The sequence below is a fragment of the Plectropomus leopardus genome, chromosome 20 (genome assembly GCF_026936395.1).
Source record: "Plectropomus leopardus strain MGB_pleo_1.0 chromosome 20, ASM2693639v1, whole genome shotgun sequence".
In the NCBI taxonomy this organism is placed as follows: domain Eukaryota; kingdom Metazoa; phylum Chordata; class Actinopteri; order Perciformes; family Serranidae; genus Plectropomus; species Plectropomus leopardus.
The window spans coordinates 2676538-2703838 of record NC_142195.1 but is presented as its reverse complement, the minus strand read 5'-3'; the positions used below and the strand labels follow the sequence as shown (position 1 = coordinate 2703838).

At 38.5% G+C, this 27301-nt stretch overlaps 1 protein-coding gene across 1 annotated transcript; it reads left to right on the top strand.

The window, feature by feature from the left end:
* Positions 1-1320: 1320 nt before the first annotated feature.
* Positions 1321-26966, top strand: fpgs (folylpolyglutamate synthase). The gene is made up of 15 exons (XM_042509238.2): positions 1321-1509; positions 8494-8622; positions 8734-8787; positions 8955-9019; positions 10602-10716; positions 12285-12362; positions 12671-12732; positions 16647-16749; positions 17788-17865; positions 17959-18106; positions 19630-19713; positions 20436-20586; positions 21354-21429; positions 22590-22656; positions 24230-26966. The coding sequence occupies exons 1-15, from the start codon at positions 1360-1362 to the stop codon at positions 24604-24606; spliced, it is 1737 nt and encodes a 578-aa protein (XP_042365172.2). The 5' UTR covers positions 1321-1359; the 3' UTR covers positions 24607-26966.
* Positions 26967-27301: the final 335 nt, after the last annotated feature.

The following is a 27301-nucleotide window of genomic DNA, read 5'->3' as shown; positions in this document are numbered from 1 at the left end:
CTACTACTAATATTACAACTACAACTAATGATAATAATAATAATAATAATAATAATAATAATAATAATAATAGTAAAAATTAACAAAGGGTTTTTCATAAAAAGAGCAGATTAAGCGGATTAAGATGAAGACGAGTAGATTAAGCATAAAGTAAATATTTAAAAAAGTGGCATACAATACGGAAGGATGATAAAACTAAGCAACATTGTATAAGAGAAAATTTGGAGGGATTTTGAATATGTCATGCCTTAATGTGGGCAAATGTTTGTTCAAAATAAAATATTATATGGTGATGAACAGGCCTACATGTTTTAATCATTTAATAGTGTGAGCATAAATTTATATATTTTTTAATATTACTGTGGCTTGTAAATATAATAAGATTTATAAAACATCAAATTCATAATTATCCGAAGCAACTTAAATTTCCCTCTTTTTCATAATGACAGTTTTCTCATTTTTTGCACAGTGAAGGACAGTGCTAACTTTTGCTATGTAACGTAATATGAGCAACATTCCATTTATAAGATGTTTTATATGATATTCAATATTCAGGCAATATAGAAGGTAATACTGTTAGTCAAAATTGTTTCAAACACATATAGTACCCAGTCTTTATCGATTTATGATTTATTCATGTCTTGCACGGCTTTACACATACACTGTCGTAAATAATTCATAAATAATGTATACATATGAATATTGATTTGCTTTATTTTTACTTTAGTAGGTCCCTGATATAATGGTGGACTTAATGTGTGTAGGCTGTCTCGATATAAAATAAGCAGTGATGATCAGGACAGCACTCCAGTTTAACTCTTCTTTTATTGCCAGACGGATGTCTAAGGCCAGAGGCCCTTCTTCAGCGTGTACAGTCAGCAATATCACAAAGAAACAAAACACATACAGTGCATCCCAGCAGGGGAGCCAACATTTTTAAGACACAGAATCACAGTATTTTGTATTGAAATCATGAAGAAATAAAGAATCAAAATACAAATAAATCAATAAACAAGTAATAATAATGATAATGATAACAATAATAAAACAATAAATACAAAATAAAATAGTGACATAAAATAATTAAATAAGAAAATATTTTAAATAAAAAAAAGTTCATTGGGCGCACTGTTTCTTACTTTTGTTATAACATAAGACCATCTTTAAAAAAAACGTTAAAAAAGTCCGTTATTATTATTATGTTTCTTATTTGTATTATGAGAAATATAACAGCTTTTAAAAAGGCCTGTTAAAGTCATGGCTGTATTGGTTAAAGTGGGGGCGTGTCGTGACGTCACTGCGTAAGCGTACGTTACCACCCATATTTGGTTATAGCTTCCTGTGACAGCTCGACGCCCCATGATGGTGTGCATGTTGAGCGTGCTGCAGCGGGGTTCCGTGTTTGCCGCGCGGCTCCGAAACAAGTGCTGGGCGTCTAGTTTGGCGGGTTTTTCAGTCAGATACTACAGCACCAAGACGGCCCCTCACATACCGGGCATGGAGTACCAGGTACGCGCTCTTTCTGTCTCTTCTACCTATCTTTGCACCGGCTGCTAAGAAGCTAGCTAGCCACGAGCGCTAGTTTGACAAGTTTGTAACCCGGGTCTGAATGACTGGCACAGTTTAGAGATGGACAGAAACATGGCTGACCGGACCATATGATACCACATAAACTCTGCCTGGCATGGTGGAGGCCGGTGAACATGAGCTGCCGGAGGAGCTCTTAGTCGCTGAGTGACTGTGCTATGAAAAGTTACTGTGTGAACAGAGCTCACTGTCTGTGCTGCTATCTGTTCTGCCAGTGCTGAGTCAAAGTTCAGCCAGTGTGCTTACACGTGCTCCAAACCTCTGATACCATATGTTGGTTTGAGCGGGGCCACTTTCACGTTATGTGTATTTACCTTTATTATGTTGCTTGTGAGGTTTTAACTCAACATAACTGAAACTGCTGTATCTCAAGAGCCATTTAAACATGAAACTGTTCAGAAAGTCACAAGACTGTTTTTCACTTGTTGCAGCTTTACATTAATGCAAATCAAATGATAGTCACTGTCGCCATTATGTATTATGATACCGTCACCTCAAATAGATCAAGTAGCACGTGACACTGATCCTCCCATATTTACTCCAGCACCATGGCATTATTGGCTTCCTCTCTATAAATTCCATTGTTATTGTTTTATATACAGTATACAGTGCTGTGAAAAAGTATTTGCCCCCTTACCGATTTCTTACTTTTTCTGCACCTTTGTCACTCTTAGCCATTTTAGATCAAGCAAACTTAAATATAAGTTTATAAGATAACTCACAAGTAAACACAAAATGCATTTTTCAGTGCCGATTTTATTTATTAAGGGAAAAAATGCCATTTGAACCTACATGGCCCATGTGAAAAAGTAATTGCCCCTTACACCAAAATAACTAGTTGAACCACCCTTAGCAGCAACAACTGCAGTCAAGCATTTGCGATAACTGGCAATGAGTCTTTCACATTGCTGTGGAGGAATTTTGGCCCACTCTTCTTTGCAGAATTGTTTTAAATCAGCCACATTGGAGGGTTTCCGAGCATGAACCGCCTTTTTAAGGTCATGCCACAGCATCTCAATTGGGTTCAGGTCTGGACTTTGACTAGGCCACTCCAAAACCCTCATTTTGTTTTTTTAAGCCATTCAGAAATGGACTTGCTGGTTTGCTTTGGATCATTGTCCTGCTGCAGAACCCAAGTGCGCTTCAGCTTGAGGTCACGAACTGATGGCCGAACATTCTCCTTCAGGATTTGTTGGTAGAGAGCAGAGTTCATGGTTCCTTCAATCACAGCAAGTTGTCCAGGTCCTGAAGCAGCAAAGCAGCCCCAAACCATCACACTACCACCACCATGTTTCACTGTTGGCATGATCTTTTTATCAAATGCTGTGTTCATTTTACACCAGATGTAACGGGATGCACTCTTTCCAAAAAGTTCAACTTTTGTTTCATCGGTCCACAGAATATTTTCCCAAAAGCTTTGGGGATCATCAAGATGTTTTTTGGCAAAAGTGAGATGAGCCTTTATGTTCATTTTTGTCAGCAGTGGCTTTCGCCTTGGAACTGCCATGCAGGCCATTTTTGCCTCGTCGCTAAATTATGGTTGAGTCATGAACACTGACCTTTACTGAGGCAAGTGAGGCCTGCAGTTGTTTAGGTGTTGTTCTGGGTTCCTTTGTGACCTCTTGGATCAGTCGTCGCTGTGCTCTTGGGGTAATATTTGTAGGCTGGCCACTCCTGGGAAGGTTCACCACTGTACCATGCTTTCTCCATTTGTGGATAATGGCTCTCACCGTGGTTCGCTGGAGTCCCAAAGATTTAGAAATGGCTTTATAACCTTTTCCAGACTGAGACATGTCAATTACTTTTCTTCTGATCTGCTCCTGAATTTCTTTGGATCGCAGCGTGATGTGTTCAATATGGCCTACTTCACCCTGTCAGACAGGTTCTATTTATGTGATCTGTTGATTTGAAAGGTCTGGCAGCAATCAGGCCTGGGTGTGGCTATGAAATTCAACTCAGCTTTCCACAATAATATGTTTAATCACAAATGCAATTGAGGATATTATTCCAGTAGGCTACCAAAAGCTCAGTTTGCATTTGTTGTATCAATGATTAATAGGCTATAAAAAAAGTTTGGCATTTGTGTGATATTGCCACAAAAAATACTGCAGTACTATGCTTTGTCATTTTTTTCCCCCCAGACCGAATAATTCCCCCCCCCCCTTTTTTTAACAGATATTAACATCTGTACATAGTAATGAAATGTTTGCTAACCATTTTTAGCTTTCTTGTGCTCATTTAAACTAACTAATACTGGATGAATAAAGCTGATTTAGCCAATTGATGGGTTTTCCCCCGAGCTAGTTTGAGCTGCAATAAAAAATTATTTTCATTGTTGATTAATCTGAGAGTTACATGGTAAGATTAGTACCACTCTCCTGTATGGTAAATATTAAGCTACTATGAACGGTTAGTTTGTTGGGTATAAATATTGGAAAGAAGGGAAAACATTGCCTTAAAAATAATCCACCTACCAGCAGCACCTTTACAAAAATCATTTACTGACATGTGAGGTCTTGTTTGATCCGTGTGAAAGCTGAAGTGTTCACTGTTTTACGATGGGTTATGTAACTTACCAAACTGTCTCTTGCCTGGAACCAGCTGCGAGCCAAGCAACACTAACATCAATCTTTTGATTGTCATTATTCTTTAAAAAAAAAAAAAGGAATGTCAGAGTCTCTCAGTGCTGCTCCTGCAGTGTCACTAAAAGTGAAGAAATGTTACACACACCCACAAAAATCACCAGCAGGAGACAGTGAGGTGGAGCCAGACAAGGGTGTGTGTGTGTGTGTGTGTGTGTGTGTGTGTGTGTGTGTGTGTGTGTGTGTGTGTGTGTGTGTGTGTGTGTGTGTGTGTCTCTTGATGTGGACGACATCATACCTGCCAAAAAAGGTGATGCAGCATTGTTAGAGCACATGATCCTGCCTCGGGTTTAGGAGGCTTGACAGAAATGGTAAGCTCTGAGACAAATTTTTTTCTGCAGGATGCCCAGTTAGAAATACTCAATCTATGAGTACATTTATTGTATTTGAGTGAAAACGTCTTGTAGTAAAATGATAATAGCATCTGTTGTAGTGTCTGATAGCAGCCGTTGTATTATTTGCTTTAATTGTAGATGCTTCAGGCTTTTGTCTAATTGCTTGAAGGACAAGGCTGGTGTTCTTTTGTATTTTTTTTTACAGTAAACTAGGGATAATTACAATTAATCATTTGTTAAGAATTTTATCAGATATATGAACTTTAATTAATTAATCAATAGGTTATGCAATGTCATCGAATTATATGCAAAATGTTGCTCTTAAGTTTGATTAAGGAAAAAGTGCTGTTGTTTATGATAAGCAAAGTTTTCATATTTTTTCAAGTAACAATTAATCAGTCAGTCAGTTGTTAATTTGACCAATAATGAATTAAGGATGTTTGCAATTTGCAGCCCTACTATAAACCAATGTGTTAGTCCATCTCTCAGTGCACTCTGACTTCCCTGCCCTGTCTGGCTCTCAGCCCCAAGCTCACTGGTTACTGCTGAATATGTTAAAATATGTAAATCTTTAACAAAGGATCAGTAATTGTTTAGTACCAGCTGAAAACACTACTAAACTTAGGGACTATTTTCAGAAGTGGATTAATCCAAATTTGTTTTTTGCAGCAGAATGTTATATGGTAATGAGTCCTAAAACTCTGAAAGTTGGCAATCTAGGATTTCCGGTTCTCGCGTGTCAGAGTCGACAGGTTGTTTTGAATGGATTTTTGGTTAAAAGCCTGAAATAAGGTCTGTGGTTAACACAAGCTGAAGGGACATTTACATTTTGTTCTAAAACATAAATATGTCCGTAAATACACACTTGTGATTTCTGACGTTTTTATGTCTTAAAAAAGGCGGTTACTAACAAATGGCTTCATAAAACTACAGAACGTAAAACTACAGAACACGGCTTCACAGCCTCATTGTGGTAGGGATGATAAAGTCATGTGACTGTGGTGTAGTTTGTTTATAGCCTACCATTCACTTTTTACTTGGTGAATATATTTAGACTTCCAAAAATTCTAAAAGTGGCGTTCATTTATGAAGATGGTCTTGCTTAAGAAAAATGTGTAAGTATCATAAATGTTTGTTTCCCACAGGGTTTATTTTAAGCAATAAGTCAAAATCCAGTGGAAAAATCGCACATGGTTTTTGACGAGGGAACCAGACTGACCCTAACTTCCAGGCTGACCTACAATAATGGAAAAATAATGACGCTCAGTGGCACAGAGGAAGAGGATAGTTTAAGTTTTGTTATACACTCAGTGCTTGTACTTGATAAATTTCTGTTGGTTTTAATTTGCTCATGGAATTTATTGAAGAAATGTATAGAATATCATCAGACTTATACAGCCGTAAATCATCATCAGACATTTCCTTTAAAGACAGTCTTGTCCAAATTCAGATATTAAAAAAAACAGCTTGCAGGTGTAGAAAAGATTGATTTGGACTGCAACTAATAATACATTTTATTATTGTTTAATGTGTTTTAATGCATGTCAGAAAACTTTAAATTCCTGAAGCATCTTCAGATTTTTTTTAACTGACCTACAGTCTAAAACTTCACAATGTTAGATAACTGAAAACATTGAGAAGTTAGAGATGATGCTTGGCACTGTTCCTTTAAAAATGAGTAACTTTCTGGTGATAGACTTAATAGTGAACAGACAGATCATTTCGGGACTAAATCTTTCCAGGTCCAGTTTAAGGAGAAGTCGGACCTTCTGATCTGTTGTTAGCTAACCAAGACAGCGGGGTCATCTCTGATGGATAACAGCTGGACTTTAATAGATTCTACTGTCAGACAGCCGGTCACGAGACCCCGACTCTCCTCAACCTCAACATGTCGCTCTCAATTAACATGTGCGTGTAAAATTAAAAGGTGCCTGTATGGTTACTTCCATGGCTGACGGAAAAAGTACACAAACAGATTTTCTCTTTTTTTTTGCTCCTATATAGGATTTGTTCTTATGTTATTAGTGCACATTGTTTTTTGGGAATTACTGATGTTAACTTATTTTATTTTTTAGTTAATGTTATGAGTGGTTTAAAGCACTTGTACCAAGATGAGAGCAAAACATTTCGTTTTCAGAGGCCATTCATTGTCACCCAGCACAAGGAAAAATAAGTTTTACATTTGAGGAACATTTAAAGAAATGCATGAATATCATTTAATAAAATTAGGATTTTTTTTTTAGAGTAATTATAATGACTGGATTAAGGAAATATACTGTACTGTATGCATTTATCCATATGACTGTAATATCAGTTACCACTATCAATGTGGAACAACCTGTTGGAATGAATGCGTTAAAGAGTCATGTTTCATCTAATTTTACAAAAACCATTTAACAAAAGATGAAACATAACCTTCTGCAAAACAAGAAAGTTATGTCAGATGTCAGTGTTTGATTGCTGGTGCTTCACTTGAATGCTTGTTTTCAGTTTCATGAGTGTCAACCCATTGTCATTCCAAACTCGTCAAATAGCGCCTGTCAGTGCTTTCAGCGTACGAGTGTGACACCAAAAGCCACCTTTCATGTCCAGCACACGCGGTAGACGAGAGTGCCATCGAATAGAACTGGTGGTGTTGTTATCATGGCAGAAAGCCGGATGGCAGTGAGCATGCCCACATGCAACACATGTGGGCAGGACAAAACTGGTTGTGTGCGCTTGAGACACTAAAGGACAGCATCAGGTAATAACTGCCAGTAACCACATAAGGAGTGCAGGACTTCACCTACCTAAAACTTCATAGGTTGACGTGGAGGGTACAGTCCGAGTGGCACCATGTGATGAGTTCAGAGTGAGAACAAGTTGGTCTGTCAGTCTCCTTGTGTCTTTCCTGACACAACTAAAATCAAACTTATGTACATTAAATTGTAGAGATAAAAAGAACATTATGATAACTTGTATGCTTTTGAACAGTATACACCTAAATACACAATACCAAAATGTTATGGTGTCATGGTGAATCCATAATGGTACATTGTTGCCTCAAGGCAACATTTGCATTTTAACAAGTTTCCATTACTTAATTAGCAGATAAAGTACATTAAATGTCTAAAAAATAAAGCTTTACTCATATATTATCAGGAATCAATTTTGTTCTAGACTGAAAACGGCCAAGAAATGACAGTTCAGAAATGACATTTCAGACAATTTTTGTGAAGCGAAATCGCTGAGCTGATCGTTTGAGAAAGTCTGCAAAAAAAGGGATTCAGCATGGCCTCCAGAGAGTCATGTGACAAATTTAAACACTGCTGTTGGTTCCTTATGGTCCCATTTCTGTTTCAACGTTTTGCATCATAACTGGGGATGTATTGTATGAGTGTAAAAGGCCAAAAATGGGTATGTTGCCTTGAGGCAACATTGTACCATAGAGGGTTCAATTAATTAAACCTTTTTGCATGCATACTTGTACTGTTAGCAGCGTGCTGCATTACTTTGAAATCACATTTACTTTAAGTTTATTTAACAGTCGGCCTACATCAGTTTCACTCCCGCTGAAGTTCTTTTTCTTACAACCTTTTTTCGCGTCATGTCTCCAGTCTTGTTCATGTACCACACGTCACACCACGTCTTTGCACATGGCACAAAACCTGCCCTTATGTAGTGTTTAGGTGGTGTTACCTGTGCGAACAGGTGACTTATGATGAGTGGGATTCATCATTGAGCGCACGTGGGTAAGAGCAGATTTGATGCATCTGGAGTTGACTTTTCTTATATTTTATCTTACCTGAGAATTAAGTGAGAAAATGTAAGAGAAATTTAAGAGAATAACAAACTGTGACAGAGCAGCGGCCCTGTGCTGTGCATGTTTTGGTTGGTTGTTTTTAAGCGTGCTATGATTCTAAACATTTCACTCTCTGGTGTTACTGCAGGACGCCATTTGCACTCTGAACACACTGCAAACCAATGCCAGCTGTCTGGAGCAGGTACGACAGGAGCGCAGCAACCCTCAGCTGCAGCTCCAGGCCATGAGAGGCTTCCTGGAACGAGCCGGCCTCACAGTGAGTCTCTTACAGATCCAGTACTACACATGGAACAGTGACGACATCAAAGATCACATAGATATGACAGAGCTCTTTGTGATTTATCTGATGTGTGTTTGTGTTTCAAAGGTGGAGGAACTCGACCACCTCAATATCATTCATGTGACGGGAACAAAGGGCAAGGTGAGCTAGCTAACTCCTGCTAATATTGAGCTCTAAGCTCCCATTATGCAAGCTCTGTCAGAAGGTCATGCAAACATGTTTTCAAACGTGCGTTCATTCACTGAGGACACAAACGGTTGTGACAGCTACACAAGCGTGGCCTCAGAGTGTTTGCGTTTGTTTTTCAGGGGTCAACATGTGCGTTCACTGAGCAGATTTTGAGAAGTTATGGCTTCCGCACAGGATTTTACAGGTAAAACTGCAGTCTGTCGAGAAACTCTACACTATTTGGGGGGAAGGGGGGATTTGCAAGTACATGGGCCTCATGCTCTTTGTTTGTAATTAGATATAGTAGAGCAAGCAAGCAAGCAAGCAAGCCAGCAAAGGTTATTTATATAGCACCTTTCACAAGACACCATTCACAAAGTGCTTCACAAACAAAATAAAATAAAAGAAAAACAAATCATAATAAAATATATAAAATATACAATGAGAGCAAATAAAAACACAATTCCAACATAAAACACTATGCTACCCAAATACCTGTCTGAACAGGAAGGTTTTTAACTGCTTTTTTAAAGACTCCACAGAGTTCAAGAATCTAGCTGGGAGACTAGTTTAGGGGCTGCCAACTGGAAGGAGCAAGCGTTCCCTGGGAGGAGGATCTAAGGGCTCGGCTTATACAGTATTACAGAGTATTACTATTTAACCACCACTGTACCTGACCAGTAACCCCTCCTCCAATGGCAAGTACACATAAATAAACATAAATACACAATAATACAACAGTACACCTTTTGGATTTAACTGTCTCTCAGTCATGGTTTACTGGGTTAATTACATCATAAACTCATCATCATCACACTTAATTCAAACTCAACAGAAACAAAGTAAAACCTAACTCTTCTTGATTACTCTTGTTAGTGTTCGAGATAGTAAGTCCACTGTTCAAACCATCACCAGCTCTGGTTTGTTAAAAAAAGCTTAATTCACCAAGTTATAAGTAAAAAAAAAAAACCATGCCTTTATTACCCCATCTCTGCCAGCTGGCCGCCAGCTGTTTACAGTCTTGTAACATACTGCAAATGCTGTATGTAACACAACAGAAGTAGACAACTTAGCTTTTGTGGCTACGAGGTTAGCTTTAGGTCAACCATCTTGAAATAATATGTGAACGCTCCCGAATCGGAATAGCAGGTGTTTTTCTCGCTCTTTCCGCTTTACTAACATTGCACGAATGCAGTATGAGCTGGGGATCACGTGAGGTCAGTTCATGTACCAGAAAGAATGATAAAGGTGTAAAATGCCATAATGTCTGCTGTGAGAAGGATTCTTTTTTTCACTGAAAGCAGGGTGACTTTGCTTTTGTTTATTTCCTCAGTTTTGCAGGTTGTGAGTCCTCTATCATAAATAAGTCCTTTTAATGTGCACTGAAGACCACAGCGACAGTACCATATTGTTGACAGAAAGCTGCTAACATAGATAGCTAGGTATTTTTTTCATTTTTATTTTATTGTACTATTTTATTTTCTTTCTTGTTGCTACGATTTATTATTTGTATGTGCGTTTGCCGAACTGTGACTAGTTCTTTTTTTCTTTCTATTTTCTGGGAAAGAAGCATTCAATTTTGAACAAACATTTAGTTTGAAAAGAAAAGAAAAACTCCATGTGGCGATACAACATCATTGATAAGGGTCTGTTGTCATAGACCTGCCAGTGTAATAATATAAATCCATAAATTACATGTGAAATAGGCAAAATAATGCATGTTTAACATTTATATTTATTGATTTCCTTACACTGGCTAAACACTCTTCTTTTGATGTTTGTCATAGCTCTCCACATTTGGTACAAGTCAGGGAGAGGATTCGAATCAATGGACAGCCCATTGGAAAAGAGCTCTTCACTAAATACTTCTGGCAGGTTTATGGACGGCTGGATGAAACTAAGGTAGGCCATGTAACAAGGCACAGATGCACTCCACACAGTCATTTATTCATGGCTGCCCGCCACAATGAAAACATCTGCCTTTTGTATTTTTGGAGCTGGACCATTCATTAGACTGGACCATTCATAGAGCGAGAGAGAATTTCACTTATCCACCCCGTGACACAAACTCCTCAAACTGCTGCTGAGGAAAAAAAGGAACTAACCCATTGCTTATGGACCTGTGAAAACATCAGAATTTAAAGAGGGGATACAGAATGATAAAAGAGACACACACAGATTCTAATTCTGTAGGAAACAGTGGATACAAAGCTTTAAAACAGCCCTTTAACTGTTGTCTGTTGAACTAAAAATGGACACGTTGGACACACAGACTAACCATGGCTACTAATTGGCTTCACTCATGAAATGATTCAACAGATTAACCTTTAACTGTCTGAAAGAAACAGCTGGCGTTCCAAGCAGTCATGTCTGTGGCATTTTACCTGATGTGCATCAGGTTTTTGTTCTGCAGAGCTTCAGCCTGTATTATCAGTGTCACAGGTTGTAATGGAGTCAATAGAAAATGAGACTCCTCATGTCAGGATGAGCATGACCCTCATGTGACAGAGCACTTAGTCACATTACTAGCACTCAGTGTGCAGTTTGACTCATTAAGGAGGCTCTCACATCAGGGCCACCAGCCCCCAAACTGAGTACACTTTACCATAAAGTCCAGTTTGTTTGTTTAGTATGGAGTCTGTATACCGTCCACTTAAAAGAAAGTCTTGAACGGCTCAGTGCACTCGGATACTGTGGTGTAATCACCTGTAATCAGGTGTGAAAACCAACTGCACCAAAACAAGGAGTGGACTGCTATTTAGCACAAGTAGAAGCAAGCCAGTAGATTTGACAAGGCGTTTCTTAACATAACATCACTCTTCTTTGAAATCTGCTTACCACAATAACAAAAATGCAATCAGATATCAAACAATATTACTAATGTGAACGCTGAGCAGCAAGGTTTTGGGAGGGAGTGGTTATCATACTCAGGCATGGTATGAATCAATCTTATCTAATAATAAAACACCCTATTAATATGACATTTGGCACATTTTCAACCTTAAAGTTTACACTTAAATGTTTTAGAACGAAGTAGTCATTCATCAGACACGGAGTCACATCAGCACTGATTGAAGTCTCCTTTCAGGTTGTCCACCTAAAGAATGTTAGTCCAATATTTACTCTCCTTTCAGCTCTGTTCGAGCCTCAAGCAACTCCAGAGGGAAATCTCTGCTTCCTCAACTATGTTCACCAGCTGGTCTCTAACTTTGTCTCTCTGCTCTTTGATGCTGGACAACAAGTGGACAGTTGGGTTGTTAGAGCTTTTTTACTAAACATGAGCCAAACATTAGTGTTGTGGGCCCTAAAACCAAAACGATGAATGCTAAAAGACACCAATAACCTCTGTAGAGATGAGAGGACTGGTTATTCTGTTGGTTTATATCACAAAGAGCATCTTTCACATTACACTGCATAGCAACTTTGCAAACAGATGTTTTATTCATTCCTTTTTCCTTTGATGTCTTCAGGAAGCCCATGGAGGAACGATGCCGGCATACTTCCGCTTCCTCACCATCTTGGCCTTCCATGTGTTTCTGCAGGAGAAGGTGCGAGTATGGACTCATGTTTCTTGGGAATATACATATGCAGAAGAAAACAAACCTTTCTTCAGAGATGAGCCATTTTGGTGGTCTGTTTTAGTGCAGCGTTTGAAAAGCTCAAAGACTGTCCACAATGAAAAAAGTTTCATCCTCGGAGCAAACTTTCCTGGCTTTATGGCCTGTAGTTGTTGAGATGTCTAGCTCTGGTTCAGTGTGTCTCATGGACACACTGATGTACTGACATGCTCGTGAGCAGGACAAAAAGTGTTTAATTACTAACTTGCTTGAATCTAAGTATCTTTTCTTTTTTTCAGGTGGATTTAGCTGTAATTGAAGTTGGAATTGGTGGCGCTTATGATTGCACCAACATTATAAGGTAGGACTCAATATTTATAAAATGATTGTAATTTACTCACATGTTTCAAGCTGGAAAGACTGAACTACAATTTCACTGTCTTTGCTAGGGCACAAATTGTATTCATACTTGATATTTATTTGTCTCAAAATAATTTAAGTTTCAGAACAGACTTCAGATCAGACTATAGGAGCATCATGTTACATATTAACGAATGAAAGCTTTAGCTTTAGTTGTGCATGACTGAAATGTTACTTTGATACAGCTGTAATATCTGTAAAGGTTTGGACCCAATAAATGCTGTCTGTAGTATCACAATAAAAAAATGCTCAATCACCACTATCACACTTTATCAGAGAGCAGAGATCACTTAGAGTGATTAGTATGGCAGAGTGTTGGCACTGAAGCTGCTTTATTGTAGACAAGTTTACTGTGCATGTAAACTTTCTGTTCTTGCATAGTCACATGTTCAAGTTCTAAAACCAGTTACATTTTAAAACATAAGGCTACTGTTAAAGGATGTTGCTATATTTTCCATGGCTCTCTGTTCTCCAGGAGCATGCTCACCAAAACTTTTCTCCATGCTCCATAAGATTAGTTCACATTTTGGATATGATTAGGATAATAATATTAAAGATAATAATGTTAAATGGAGCATAATGCTGCAATATTGTAACAAGAAGCTCTGACACACAGGTTTTCGAAACAGAGCCTTTAGTTTGAATAGAGGAGACATTAGGGGTGGGAATCACATCACGATACGATATGATACACAATACATTATACATGGTCCACGATGCCGATATTATCACGATACAGCAAATCTGCGATAACAGATATATTGCAGGAAAATCATATAACGATACATCACAAAATATGTCTAACTAGAGAATACAAAATAGTTGTAAAACGGTCAAGTGCAGGAATAAATATTTCTCGTTCGGTACTTCATACCCTTGGCTCAAGCATTATAGCATCTGGTGAAAGCCTTCATTTTTGACCACGTGGTAGGGTCGGAGGTCCTTGCAAATAAAATTCGCAATTGACTTCATAATGTTGGCGACCCTCGGGGACGAGAAAGGGAGCTTTGCGCTGAACATTGCATTCACGGTTGCATGTTTGCTAACGTTAGCATTAGCATCAGCCACTTTCTTAGCAAGGAGATCAGGGTGGTGGCGCTGCAAGGGTCTCTGCATGTTCGTGGTATTTCCTGTGTACTTCACTTTTGTCAGACAGTTCTTACATACTGAAAAGCCTGTGTCAAGTTTGTTTATCCCTTCAGTGTTGTAGAAGCAGAAGTGTATCCATAGTTTGGATTTAAATGAGGCTTTTTTTGTATGAGCATGTAAATACGCACAAACATAGGCAAGACTGCATACACATGTAAACATATGTCCATACCTGTGTAAACATACACACACACAAACACAAACAAACTCCCAAGAACGATGAACAAGATGACCCCCCGCCCCTTCGCCCCACCTCACAAAACACAAAACATTGGTTATTTATACTTACAGACACAGAAACAGGCACAGATTTAGATGGGCAGTAGCTTCAAGTTTGTGAAGTAAGAGATAAAAGGTTGCCATTTGTGAAAAAAATGTATCAGTGCATCCTCTTAAAGTATACTTAATCTTCTCAAGTTTTGAAAAGAATATGGTGTCCTTAAGCCACTGGGAGATGGAAGGATACTTAGCAGACTCCCAGTGTAATAGTTGGCAATGTTTTGCCAGTAAAGATGTAAAGGCTATAATGTCCTTTTGAATAGAATTAATGCAAGTGAAGCAATCAGAAATACCAAATATGGCAATCAATGGGGAAGTCTGCAGATTTACTCCAAAAACAGGGGACATAGTACTAAAATACCCTGTCCAAAAATCAGTCAGGCAGGGACATATTGATTTTTTTTGTCCCACCCCTAGGAGACATTGCTATGAAGTAGATGAAATAGATTTAATGTTTAAATATTAAATATGTTCACACTCTTTTAAAAAATCACTTCATAACCTGGCGAGTATCAAGTCACCATGACTGGCCAGTATGAAGGTAATAATGGTCACTTGGCTCTCATACAAACGGTTTGTTACAACAGGTCACCCAGTGAATGCCTCTCCCTCCAAAACACAATTTCCTTTGTTGAGCTCTTTGGCCTCAGTCCAGAGCTCCACTGACCGCCGCACTGAGTGCACTGATGTATGTCAAATGTTCTCGGGTCATTCAGTGTCAAGTTGGAAAGAAGCTTTTGTTTTTCCTGTTAAATATTTTGGCTGAATTTATAGAATTGCATGGGGTATTTTTTGCCCTGGAAATGTTATTAGTCGATTTGGCATAATAAGCCTCATATCTTGTCCAATTTAATCATGTAAAGAACCTGTAACTTTACACACAAAAGGCACTCAAACAGACTCCGTTTTCACACAAATAGTCATGGTTCATTGGTCATTTCCATGGGCCTGTAATGCATTATATGATATTAGCTTGTGCCTCTCATTCGTTTGGATCTGTTGCACACCCTCTTCCCTGTGCACTCTAGGAGTTATATTTATGAAGATATTGAATCCTAAATATAGTTTTTTGTCCAGTATGGGTTTTGTCAGGGTGCAAAAATAACAAAATTTATTAAAATAACAAAGTTGTTCTTACAATCTAGCAAGAATATTTTACAGAATTATCTGTTAGTTGTCAAATAACACATATAAGAAGAGAAAAAAAAAATCAAAAATGTTAACAAACCCAGATGTGATTCGCCACAGCATGACCTTCATATCTTTTGGCAAGGAGTGCAAGTACATGTTTTGTACTTTGCATCCAGTAACTGCACTTTTTGAATTTATCCCTGAATAATCTTTAATGTTTTCTTAAGTTTACTGAGTGGTTGAAAGCACTCGTACCAAGATGAGAGCAAACGGTTTCGTTTTCAGAGGCCATTAATTGTCATTCAGCACAAGGAAAAATAAGTTTTACATTTGAGGAACATTTAGAGAAATGTGTAAATATAATTTAATAAGATAATAATAATTAATAAAATAAATAATTATAAAGACTGGGCTGTACTTGGTGCATTGATCCATATGACTGTAATATTACTTACCAGTATCAGTGTGGAACAACCTGTTGGAATAATTGCCTTAAAGAGTGTCAAGCATGTTTCATCTAACTTTACATGAACCATTTAACAAAACAAAAAAAAAACTATCATAACCTTCTGCAAAATAAGTAAGTCAGATATCAGTGTTTGATAGCTGATGCTGGCGTGCCCACATGCAACATGCATGGGCAGGACAATACCAGTTGCGTGCGCTTGAGACGCTGAAGGACAGCTTCAGGTAATAACGGCCGCTAACCACATAGGGAGTCCAGGAGTTTCGCTTCCCATGGATGTGTTTGTGTGTGTTTCTACACTTTACCATGTGCCTTTTTTTGCCTAAATATAATAGTTTGTGACTGCCTAATCCCAACCTAATCCCAACCATGACAGTCGGCAGTGATGTATAAACATTAGGACCGTGCTGCTTCATCCCACTATGTGCATTTCTTGGGAAATGTTTGGTGAATTGACTGAAAGGGGGTCCACACAGCAACACTATTGTAAAAACAAACTCTCACACAACCAGTGCAGTATAATCCAAACCTCATTCATCAAGTCGTATGCTCAGTATTCCCATGCTCCTTCATGCGCCTCTTCAGAGCCAGACTCCATTGGTCTACCACAGCTCCATCAGTTACTTAGTTTGTGTTATTGTGTGACTTTGATGTTTTAAAGAGTTAGTTCACATTCACCAAAATCACATTGAAGTGTCTGTTGTTTGGCAAGATGCCAGATGACCACCTGTAGTTACTGACACACTGTCACCATAAAGTTTTAGTTTTTACTGTCATCAGTGTTATAAAAACATTTTTGTCTTTTCTCCTCTGTTCTTGTGTGTCCACAGGAGGCCGTGGGTGTGTGGCATCTCCTCTCTGGGTATAGACCACACTCAGATTCTTGGGGACACCATTGAAAAGATCGCCTGGCAGAAAGGAGGCATCTTCAAGGTGTGTTTGAGCTGCGTGTCAGCTGCAGCACATCTAGAGAAATGGTGGTTCACCGTTTTTGTTTTAGGCGGGACGCTCACATTTGTTGACTCTATACCACTTTATACTGCAGTTTAAGGTCTCTCTCTGTCACAGAGATGAGGAAATACAAAGATGTTTGTTTTACCTCAACTTCCTTGCTTCCCTTTCAAAACAAAAGCTATCTGACTGTGTCTCTGTGGACAGAATGCCATCAGTTGCTATACAGTGCATTTTATTTTTAAACATTTACAGGATGTGGTTGTCAGCTGTGCGGGAGCTTGTATGACTTCATAAATGAGAGAAATAAGTGCTTATAAATATGAAAATACAGTACTCATATCAGCAGGCAATGTATGCCTTAAGGCCCAGTTAAGGCTGGTCTATTCTGATGCAGAAAGAATGTACTGGTTATAATTATTTATGTTAGAGAAAAATTATGGTGTTATTCAAATTGCACTAATTTTACTGTAAAAACTGATGTTTTGTTGAACTGCTACATTTGAGGTTTGTTATTGTAACAAAGAGTAACTGTTTTGTTAAGTGACTTGAATTTTACAATGTTTTTTTTTTATTTTACTGTTGGATTGCTATATGTAGATTGCACTACATTCCTTTTACTTGAGTGGAACAAGCTCTTGCATTCATTTTATTTTGAAGAGACTTAATATCAGACTGTAAAACTCAGATTACTGGTTAAGACTGGGCTATTTTTGTTGAGAAATAATACCCTGCAGTGTATGACAAGTTTGAAAGTATTATTTTTGGTATTTGTTAATATATTAATCGAGTAATAAAAAATGATAGATCAATTAAAAAAATTGATAGGTTAATCAAAAAAATAATCAATAGGTTAATTGATAAAAAAATAAACATTAGGTGCAGCCCTAGAAGTAATACGATAAAAACATTCTAGCTTTTTGCGCTTTAAGTGTCATCATACAGTCTTTACTTTACTTCTTGTACAGTATTTTCTACTCTGCTGCTCTGTCATCTCATTGGCTGTTGATGTGTTTCCAGCCAGGGGTTCCTGCCTTCACAGTCAAGCAGCCAGAGGATGCCATGGTTATGCTCAGGAGCAGAGCCAAAGAGATCAGAGTGAGCCATCATTCAGACTAGCACCTCTGTCACCTCAACCTCTGTCCTCCAGCTGCTCACTTTTCTCTAACAGACTCTCGCCTGTTGTTGTAGTGTCCTCTGTGGGTGTGTCCAGATCTGCAAGACTACCAGGCAGATTGTGGACCTTTGCGTCTGGGCCTGGCAGGCCAGCACCAGCGCTCCAATGCCTCCCTGGCCCTCCAGCTGAGTCACACTTGGCTGCAGAAAAGATGTCTACCAGGTGGGATTGGATGCCTACTAACATATTAACAGTATGTCAGTTCATAAGAAAAGCAAACTATCTTTGGGATCAGCCTCGCTGTGCAAACTTGGCAACAATACAGCATGTTGATCTAAATACATGCCTGAGCCACTTTCCCATAGAACCGCAATCTGGCATAGCTAGACGTAAAGACTACAGCAGCTCAGGTAAATCACGAAGAGTTTAAAGGCACGCCTTGTTCCAACTTCTTAGAAACACTGTGATAAATGTGTTCCTCAGATGTCAGCTCTTATGTACAAGGAAAACAAAAAAATTAATAAACCAAAAGAAACATTGTTAAAGGATCAGTTCACCCCAAAATCAAAAATCTATATATTTACTCCTAACTGTCATGCTATTTCTCAGTCCAAACAGTTTTTGTGTGAGTTGCAGAGTGTTTGAGATATCTGCTGTAGAGGTGTCTGCCTTCTTTCCAACATAATGGAGTTAGATGGCACTCAGCTTGTGGTGCTCAAAGCACAAAATAAATACATATGAAAAACTCAACAGCAATGTCTCTCTCCATAAATTATGACCAAGATAATCAAGCTAATCCTTTGAGCGTGTTGTGAGCAGTTTATGTAGGAACTATTTTCTTTTCTTTCTGCTTTCTTTCTCATCTCAACTGCCTGTTCTACTAGCAGTGACTGACCTCTGGTGGTTTGTGTTGTGCACTACATTTCCTCGATGCTGCATATCAGTTTAGCAGAAAGAGGGGAGTCTGTGTTTTTGTTGAAAATCATATGTTATGGATTTCCAAATACCCTCATAAACCATAATACCTTGATTCCACCCCAAGACTATAAAGTGCAAAAAAATAAATTTAAAAAACTCAACAGCAATGTCTCTTTACATAAATCATGACCCGTTTGCTCAAGATAATCCACAGAGCTTGTTGTGTGCAGTTCCATGCAGGAACTATTTTCTTTCAACCAAACTACACCCACCATTGGTATCGCTGTGAAGACAGAAGCGTGCATCTACTGCTAGCTCATCTAACATCACTGAGCTAACAAACGTCACAGCATAGTCAAGGAGGACATCGTTAATGTTTACATGTCACGTTGTCATGAGCCTTGTTTTCCATGAGTAGATACACACTTGATTCTGTGCAGTGATATGGTTGGTGGGTTTCGTTCAGCAGAAAGAGAATTATAAGCTCTGTGGATTATCTTGAGTAACCGGGTCATGATTTCTGGAAAGAGACATTGCTGTTGAGTTTTTCAGATATATTTTTATTGGTGCTTTGAGCATCACGAGGCAAGTGCCATCTAGTTCCATTATACATCTGTAGACATCTCTACAGCTGAAGAAGTTAAAAAAAAAACAAACAACTTTGTAAAACCAGAATTAAGCGGGTTCTAAATCTTGTTTCTGTAAATGTCCTGATTGAAGCCAAAGCTGACATCTGAGTCTGAATGGGAAAGAAAACCCAAACAGACATCAGTTTTGTGTATTTCCTGCTTGAAAAGTTTCCACAATAAGCTGTCCTCTCTCAACAGATAAAAGCTTCCCCTCCACCCATGTTGAGAACACAGCTGTACTTCAGGCCACTTCCTTTAAGCCCAGCCCCATCATGGTGAAAGGTGAGTCCTGAAGAACAAGTACAGTAATCATTGTCAAAAAAGGTAATAACAGATATCATTCTGCTGTTGCATTTTGGATCTCTGACTGAGCCCATTCAATACGGTAACATGTTGTCACCCTGGAATGATAAGGTTCTATCTTACGTTTTTGTCAAAATTGAGTTATTCATATATGTTTTTAAAGATATTTGCATTTATTAAAACTTTTTGTTTAGAAAATAAAAAAGTTCACATAATTTTTGTCTTCAGAATGGCAACTGTTCAGAAAGCATACAGAATCTTATGTTTCTAAAGTGGTGATGTGACAATTCAAAGTAAGACGAAACAGCATCACAATAGTTACTGTAACATGAGCAGTAAATTTCACTGGCGTGTCAGTGTGTATGAATGTTAAAGCAGCAGGTGGCACCTTGTACAGAAACCTCGACCACCAGTTTGTGAATGTGTGTGTGTGAATGGGTGGATGTGACATGTAGTGTAAAAGCACTTTGAGTGGTCCAACAACCAGAGAAGTGCAGTAGAAGTGCAGGTCCATCTTAATTATGTAAAAACATCCTGTCCTGATTCTGTTTCAAATACACATTAAAACTCTTAACATGTAAAAGAGCCACAGTTCTACTTGTGACATTTGTGAATCAGGATTTTTAGAGATCCAACATTAAGCAGTTGCCAGGTTTAATGGGACATCATTCAGAACGGTTGTGTGTGTGTTTTGCTGTCAGGGCTGGCGGACACAGAGTGGCTAGGAAGGAATCAGACTCTGAAACACGGAGCAGTCACCTACTTCTTGGATGGAGCTCACACCATGCGCAGCATGCAGGCCTGCGTCCACTGGTTCAGAGAAACTGCAGCCCAGCATGAGAGGACTGCAAGGTGAGCGTCACATGAAACTCTATGTGACTGTGCACTATTCACTGCTGATAGGATGAGAGTAACTTTACACAGTTATTACAGGAGGTGCTGACAGTACTGAGGCTGACTGTATTACATCAGAGTTAGAGTGTATCTAGTGTCATACATCGCATTGTGTTTTAGATCACTCAGGTGACGGCTGCTTCATCATTAGGCAGCTTTCCATTACAGATTTGTGCAAAACTTTAGTGATATTTTCAAAGTATCAATAATGCACAATTGTGAGATGACTGTTTCCACTGAGTGATGTTCTGTGACTTTTCCTCTGATAACATTCCAAGAAGCATGGTGATGGATGTTCAAAACATTAGCAGCTTCATTTCTATTACAGCCACCACACTAGCTGTCATTTTTTCCAATCCAAGGTCACGTATGCGTGTTATGGAGCCATAATAGAAAGGCAAGCCCCTCATACGAGAAAACGGACACGTATGAGGGATTTCTGGGACGTCATAGTCAGCGATTTCACAGAGGAATTGTGGATTCAAAACTTCCAGATGATTCGCTCAACTTTTGAAGAATCATGTGATGCAATAACACCTCTTGTAGCTGCTGCATCTTGAGGGAGCCAATTCTTACTGACAAGCACATAGCCATAGCATCATGAGACTGAGAAAAGACAAAAGAGCTACCTCTTGTGCTAAAATGAAGGCTCCTTGCTTTTGCTGAACAGTTTCTCAATCAGTGAAATGTTGCTGATATAAAGTTTTGTCCCGTTTGTGTTTCAGTGGACCTGTGGTCAGAGTGTTGCTGTTCAATGCCACAGGAGAGAGAGACTCTGCAGCCATGCTCAAACTGCTGGTGGTGAGTAACGGCTGCTTCCAGCAATGTCTGGAATCATTGTTTTCACAGCTAATAGGAACAGTGTAATCATGGGTTTTGTAGTCTGTATGTAGCATCATCTTGTATAGAAAATGTGCAAAGTGTGAGGGTGCCCAGTAGCTCACATGGTAGAAGAAGCCACATGTGCAAAGGTTGTGTCCTGGCTGCAGCAGCTGCGGGTTCGATTCCAGCTAGCACCCCTTAGCTGCATGTCATCCCCTCTCTCTCCCTTCTTTCACACTTAAGATGTTCTGTCATATGAAGGTGAAAACACCCAAAAATAGTCTTGAAGAAAGTGTCTAAAGCATGTTTTTTTTTTACCATTCCAGGTAGTTTTCTTTTTTTTTTAAAAAAAAAAAAAAAAGTATTCCAATCTGTAGTTGTGCTACAGCTTATCATTATTTTCATTTGCAATTAATCTGTTGATTATTCTAAAAAATTAATCTAAAAAAATTGTCAGAAACTAGTGAAAAATATTGATGTTTTCCAAAACCCAAGAGGATTTCCTCAAGTGTCTTGTTTTGTACTCAACCCAAAGACATTCGGTTTGCTGTTTTAGAGTAAAGCAACTAGAAAATAATCCTATTTAATGAGCTGAAATGAGTTTTTGCTTTAAAAAATGTAATAGTTGACAACTAATTGATTTTTCATTGCAGCTCTAGTTTACACTATAGTTGCATATTAGAAATATATTAGACTGTTGTTTATTTCCCATGTTCATTGCTACTGGATTTCACACAAATAAAATGAAAATACGTTCGGGATAGACAGAACTATGATCCGATTCATTTATCTGTCCTCTTTATTATTATCTGATGTACCTCTTGTTAATATTTGTGTATTGCTATTTATTAGTATATCTTAAGTATAATTTTATGGATCCGAGAGATGCTGTGTTCTTTCGTTGTTTTATTGTAACTGAAAAAACAGACTGAAAATTCCTGTTCAGACTGCACCGTGGCCCATCAAACAATTTGAAAACATCGTTCTCATTTTTAGTTGCAGCACTCGAGGCAGTGGAGAATATTAGCTGAAACTGATTTCTTATGCGATTCTTACATTTTTTTGGGTCGTATCTACATGGTTGAATGAAATGATTGTTACTTATTAATGTCCTTTTTTTTCTCCTTGTTTCTTTCCAGCCGTGCCATTTTGACTTTGCTGTGTTCTGCCCAAACATCACGGAAGCCATCGCGTCTTGTAATGCAGGTGAGCTCACTGAGCCTGTGGATTTTTGGCTGTTGGCAACAAACATTGAAGTCTCCCTAACAGGATTACACCTGTGGTTTTAACTTGTTATCTACAAATCACATTTACTTTCATTACTTATTATTTCCAGAACATAGTTAAGTTTTAAGATTTATCTAAAGGAATAGTTGAACATTTTGGGAAATATGCGAGTTTGCTTTATTCCAACTCTGAGACTTAACTACTTAATTTTTGCAATTTGCAGGACATTTATTGCCTAGTTGCTCTTTCCCTTTCTCCCTCATTGAGAAAGAAATCTATCCGATTTGCTCGTCTGATGGGTTTGAAGGTTTATTTACTTGTGGCAGGTGCCTGAATGCTTCACGAGAAAGTGATGTCATCATTTTACATCTTTTGTTTTGTGTAAGATTAAAGAAAAGTCAAGAAGCACGTTAAAATTGCCCTTTCTTCCAAATCCTATCTGTAATACTGTTTCTTGATTCTGTAAAATATTAACCCCTTGAAATCTTGATCGACACAAGCATTTAAACTTCTGAAACTTAAGCAAGTTGGTCTGATTTCTTTTAAAAACACGGGGTAAAGGAAATCGGCAATATGGCAAGACATTTCCCCAAAAATGCAAGAATTTTGTTAAAGACAAAAAAGGAGAGGTTATGGAAGATAGTGAGAACATTTTCAAAGTTAAAAGTTTTTTTTAAAAAAGTCATGTTTGAAATAGAGTGACAAAACAACCTTTTTTTGAAAAAAAAAAAATGCAAGGGAAAAAAATGTTGCAAGAATTTTTTTTTTTTCACTGGTTTCCACACATGAAAAAAAAATTCAGAAGATAAATAAGGCTCATTTTTCGAAGTGTTTCTTTTTGTAATACTAACATTGACCACAAGAGGCTGAAGCACACCACCACCCATGTCCTAAACTGGACCAAAAGCATCCATCTTCTTCCAGGGAACTTTTCATTTCTCTCTGCACTCTAAACACAACATGCATCTGTGTGTTAGCAGGTTATGTAACATGTATGTCACGTCTTTCTTTTGGCCATGTGCCATACTTGGCGCTAATCTGCCGTTATGACTGTACTGTATTGTCAGCAAGTCAGATTGAGGATTAACATTTTATGGCCTCATGTAGAATTATTCAAATTCTGATATATGAGTACTTTCATGTTACATAAAAGGTTATGGTCATAGTGGTCACCGTCACTTGCAGCAGTTACAGTACACTGTGTTTGTGTTTTTTCCTGTTTATTATCTTTAAATAATTATAATTATGTCTTTAAAACTACGTTATTTCTTTTTATTATTATTATTATTATTATTATATTATTTATCAAGTCATTGCTTCGATTTTTTTCACATATTTTTGTTTTGTATTTTAAGGTTATTTTTTGTAACTTTTTTTGGTATTTTCTTGCAAATTGCTGGATCATTTTTTGCTAAGTTGCTCATGACCATTTTCTATGTTTTTGAATGAAGTCAAGCTAATTTGTTCAGGTTTCAAAAAGTTGATGTGCTTTTGAGTTACAAAAAACCCCAAACAATTAACTTCAGCCGTCCTGTCATTTCAATACTCCCAGACCAGCAGAACTTCAATGTGTCGGTGGAGCACATGTTGACCCGCTGTCTGGACAACGAGAGGAGCTGGCATCTCCATAACCGCCCGGGGGACAACAGAGGTCCCCAGCTGCTGATCGAGACCAGCTTGCCCCTGGTCCCTGAGAAGAAAGCAGACACCCTGGTCTTCCCCTGCATCCTCAGCGCCCTCCAGTGGATCACCCAGGGCAGGGACTCGGTGCTGGCTGACGCCGCCAAGAGAGTCTTACCAGTCAAACCAAGCGTCATGGCCAAAGCTGCTCCGCTATGCGACGCCGCAGAGATCCACGTCCTCATCACAGGAAGCCTCCACCTGGTGGGAGGAGTCCTCAAACACCTCGACCCCGCCTCGTCCAAGTAAACGGAGCGTGTGAAATTGAAAAAAAATTAATTCAAACCGTGAAATAATGGGATGTTCTGTCAACACGCACATCTACCTTGAAATCCTTTCTTTCTGTATAGATGAGGTCATAGTGGCATAGGCTTTTTTTGGACGGTGACTTTAAGGACTTAGCTGCACCCAAGTATTGTTATTGTCTTGTAGCTTCCCTGTAGTGGCTGAGGCTGGGAGCCTGCTTGTTTTGGACCAAGGCAGCTCCAGGCCTTACAACAGCTTCACCCAGAGCCTTACAGACGAGCACACACACGTGGAGCTCGCGTCTTTAGTCTTACTTGAAGCCAAATATGTTTACAACGGGTATGTTCATGTACGCCACAGTGTGAGCTGAGTTGGCTGAACTGGAGCTGTGTGTGTGCCTCAGTGATGGCAGAAGCCACCAGGATCAACCTGTCAGTGGTGTGGTGGTTATCACATTACATTTATACAAAAACTGTAGATTAACAGCACCAAAAAGTGCTACTGGAGTTGGGAGTTTTTCTGGTTTTTACTTTCTATTTGAAACACTTGACTATTACATGTCACAGTCTTTTTTAAATGAAATCCATTTTGCACGGTTTCTACTTTTATTTTGCCAGGGTTTGACGATGTGTTTCACACACATGCCTGCTAATTTGTTTTTGTATAAGTGTACATATTCTAACACTTATGTTGTAATCAGATGTAACTAAATCAAATTTTGTGTAATTGGGTTTACATTGGAATTATATTGATATTTAAATGGTTCTTAAAGGTCCAGTGTGCAGGATTTAGTGGCATCTAGTGGTGAGATCACAGATTGCAACCAGCTGAAACTCTTCCCATGTGCCAAACGTGTAGGATAACTACAGTGTGCGACAGGAAAATGTGAATGTCCCTATCTAGACCTAGTGTTTGATTGTCCATTCTGGGCTCCTGTAGAACTAACATGGTGGACTCTGTGGAAGAGGACCCGCAGGAGGCTTTGCGCCCATTTTCATAGTGGCCAAACAGCAGTACTCCAATTTCCAGGGTTCATTACGTGATACCATTGTGCCCAAAAAGACTTCTCCCTTTGACTTACAGAAGCTGCTTTTACACAGAGATGGCGATATATAATACCTTACTTTATACCATACCTGCACTTTTCATAGAACCAAACAACAATGACATCATTCCGCTCCAGTGTGTTTTTATACACTGCATCACAGCATCCTGCTATCAAGGGAGGCATGATGGGCGTGACGTCTGTTTCTCGCATGACTTAAAACATATGCATCAGCAGCACTTTATAAACAATATCAATATTAATGTGTCAATCTCAATCGCTTACCGTCTCTGTTATATGGCAGCTGTTGTCGTAGCTCCTGGACCCTCATTGTTTTCCCAGTTTGGGAACATTTATGGCTGCTGTTCTTCTAATTTGAATTAGCCGCAATGCTAACAGCTGCTTTTTAAACTTCCCACAGTGGGTCACACACATAAACACGTCGTCAATACGTCACACTCATGCCACCCACGATCATGGCAATTTTACAATTTTTGAACATCAAAACCTCCACAAATGACTTGTTTCATTATCAGGGTTTAATCTATTCAGTTTGATAATATTTCGAAAGTCTAAAAGAGCCAAAAGATTAAGTTATTTGATCCTCATTCAAGTTAGCGGAGTACTGAACTGGAAGTCAAGCACTCCGCTGGCTCTATGAGTCCAGTAATGCAGAAGCAGCGCTGATCATCTGGGTAATTTGATACAGCGGCGGTTAGATCAGTTTTGCTTCATGAAGCACTGAACAGCTTCCATAGGAATAAACAGGGCCCTGCCTTCAGTGCTGTATCCATGTCTCTTTATATATCCACGGGACGCGCTCTGTATATAGATATAAATGGCTCATTCTAAGTTAACAAAAACACAACAACTATTAGTTTCAGGTGATTATAAACTAATAAAAGTATAGTTATGAATATAATACTGCATTTCTGCTAGTAGATGCCCATACATCCTACACACTGGACCTTAAATGCAAATGAATGATATTTAAATTGTCTGTACTACATACAGGTAGTGTATGTATTAAAGTGAGAGATGTTGAAACTGTATAAAATACACTTTTCATCAGGGTCTTAATGTCTTGGTGATGGATTCAGAAGTCTGAAGCTTCACAGGTGGTTCAGACACGTCCTGTAACCCTGTGACCCCAAATGAGTTTTAAAGTATAAAATAAACCTCACAGACTTTTTTTAATGTTCATGCGGACCCATCGAGACACAAAGCACTTAAAATGAACTTGTCACTTGTAAGTAGTGAAGATGAAATCTGCTGTCCTCTTAAATAGGAGTTGAATAAAAAAAATATGAATATGGAATTTGTGTCTACCATTGTTTTGAAAATGTCTTGGTCTCATCTTTGTTGAGCTAAAACAAGCTAAAAATATGTTTATGATTATAGAGCTGTTGTCTTACCATTGTGATCAACAACATAATGATTATAAATACAGTTTCTGAGCATTTTCCCCCTTTTTGATAATTTTGTCTCTCTCTCTCTCTCTCTCTCTCTCTCCTTATTTAGACATTAATTTTCAGATTGTCTTCTCACCTTTTTCCCAATTTCTTGCAATTTGCTCATTTCCTTTACCCCATGTTTTTAATGAGAATTATACCTACTTGCTCAGTTTTAAATACTTGTGAGAGACAGCCCAAG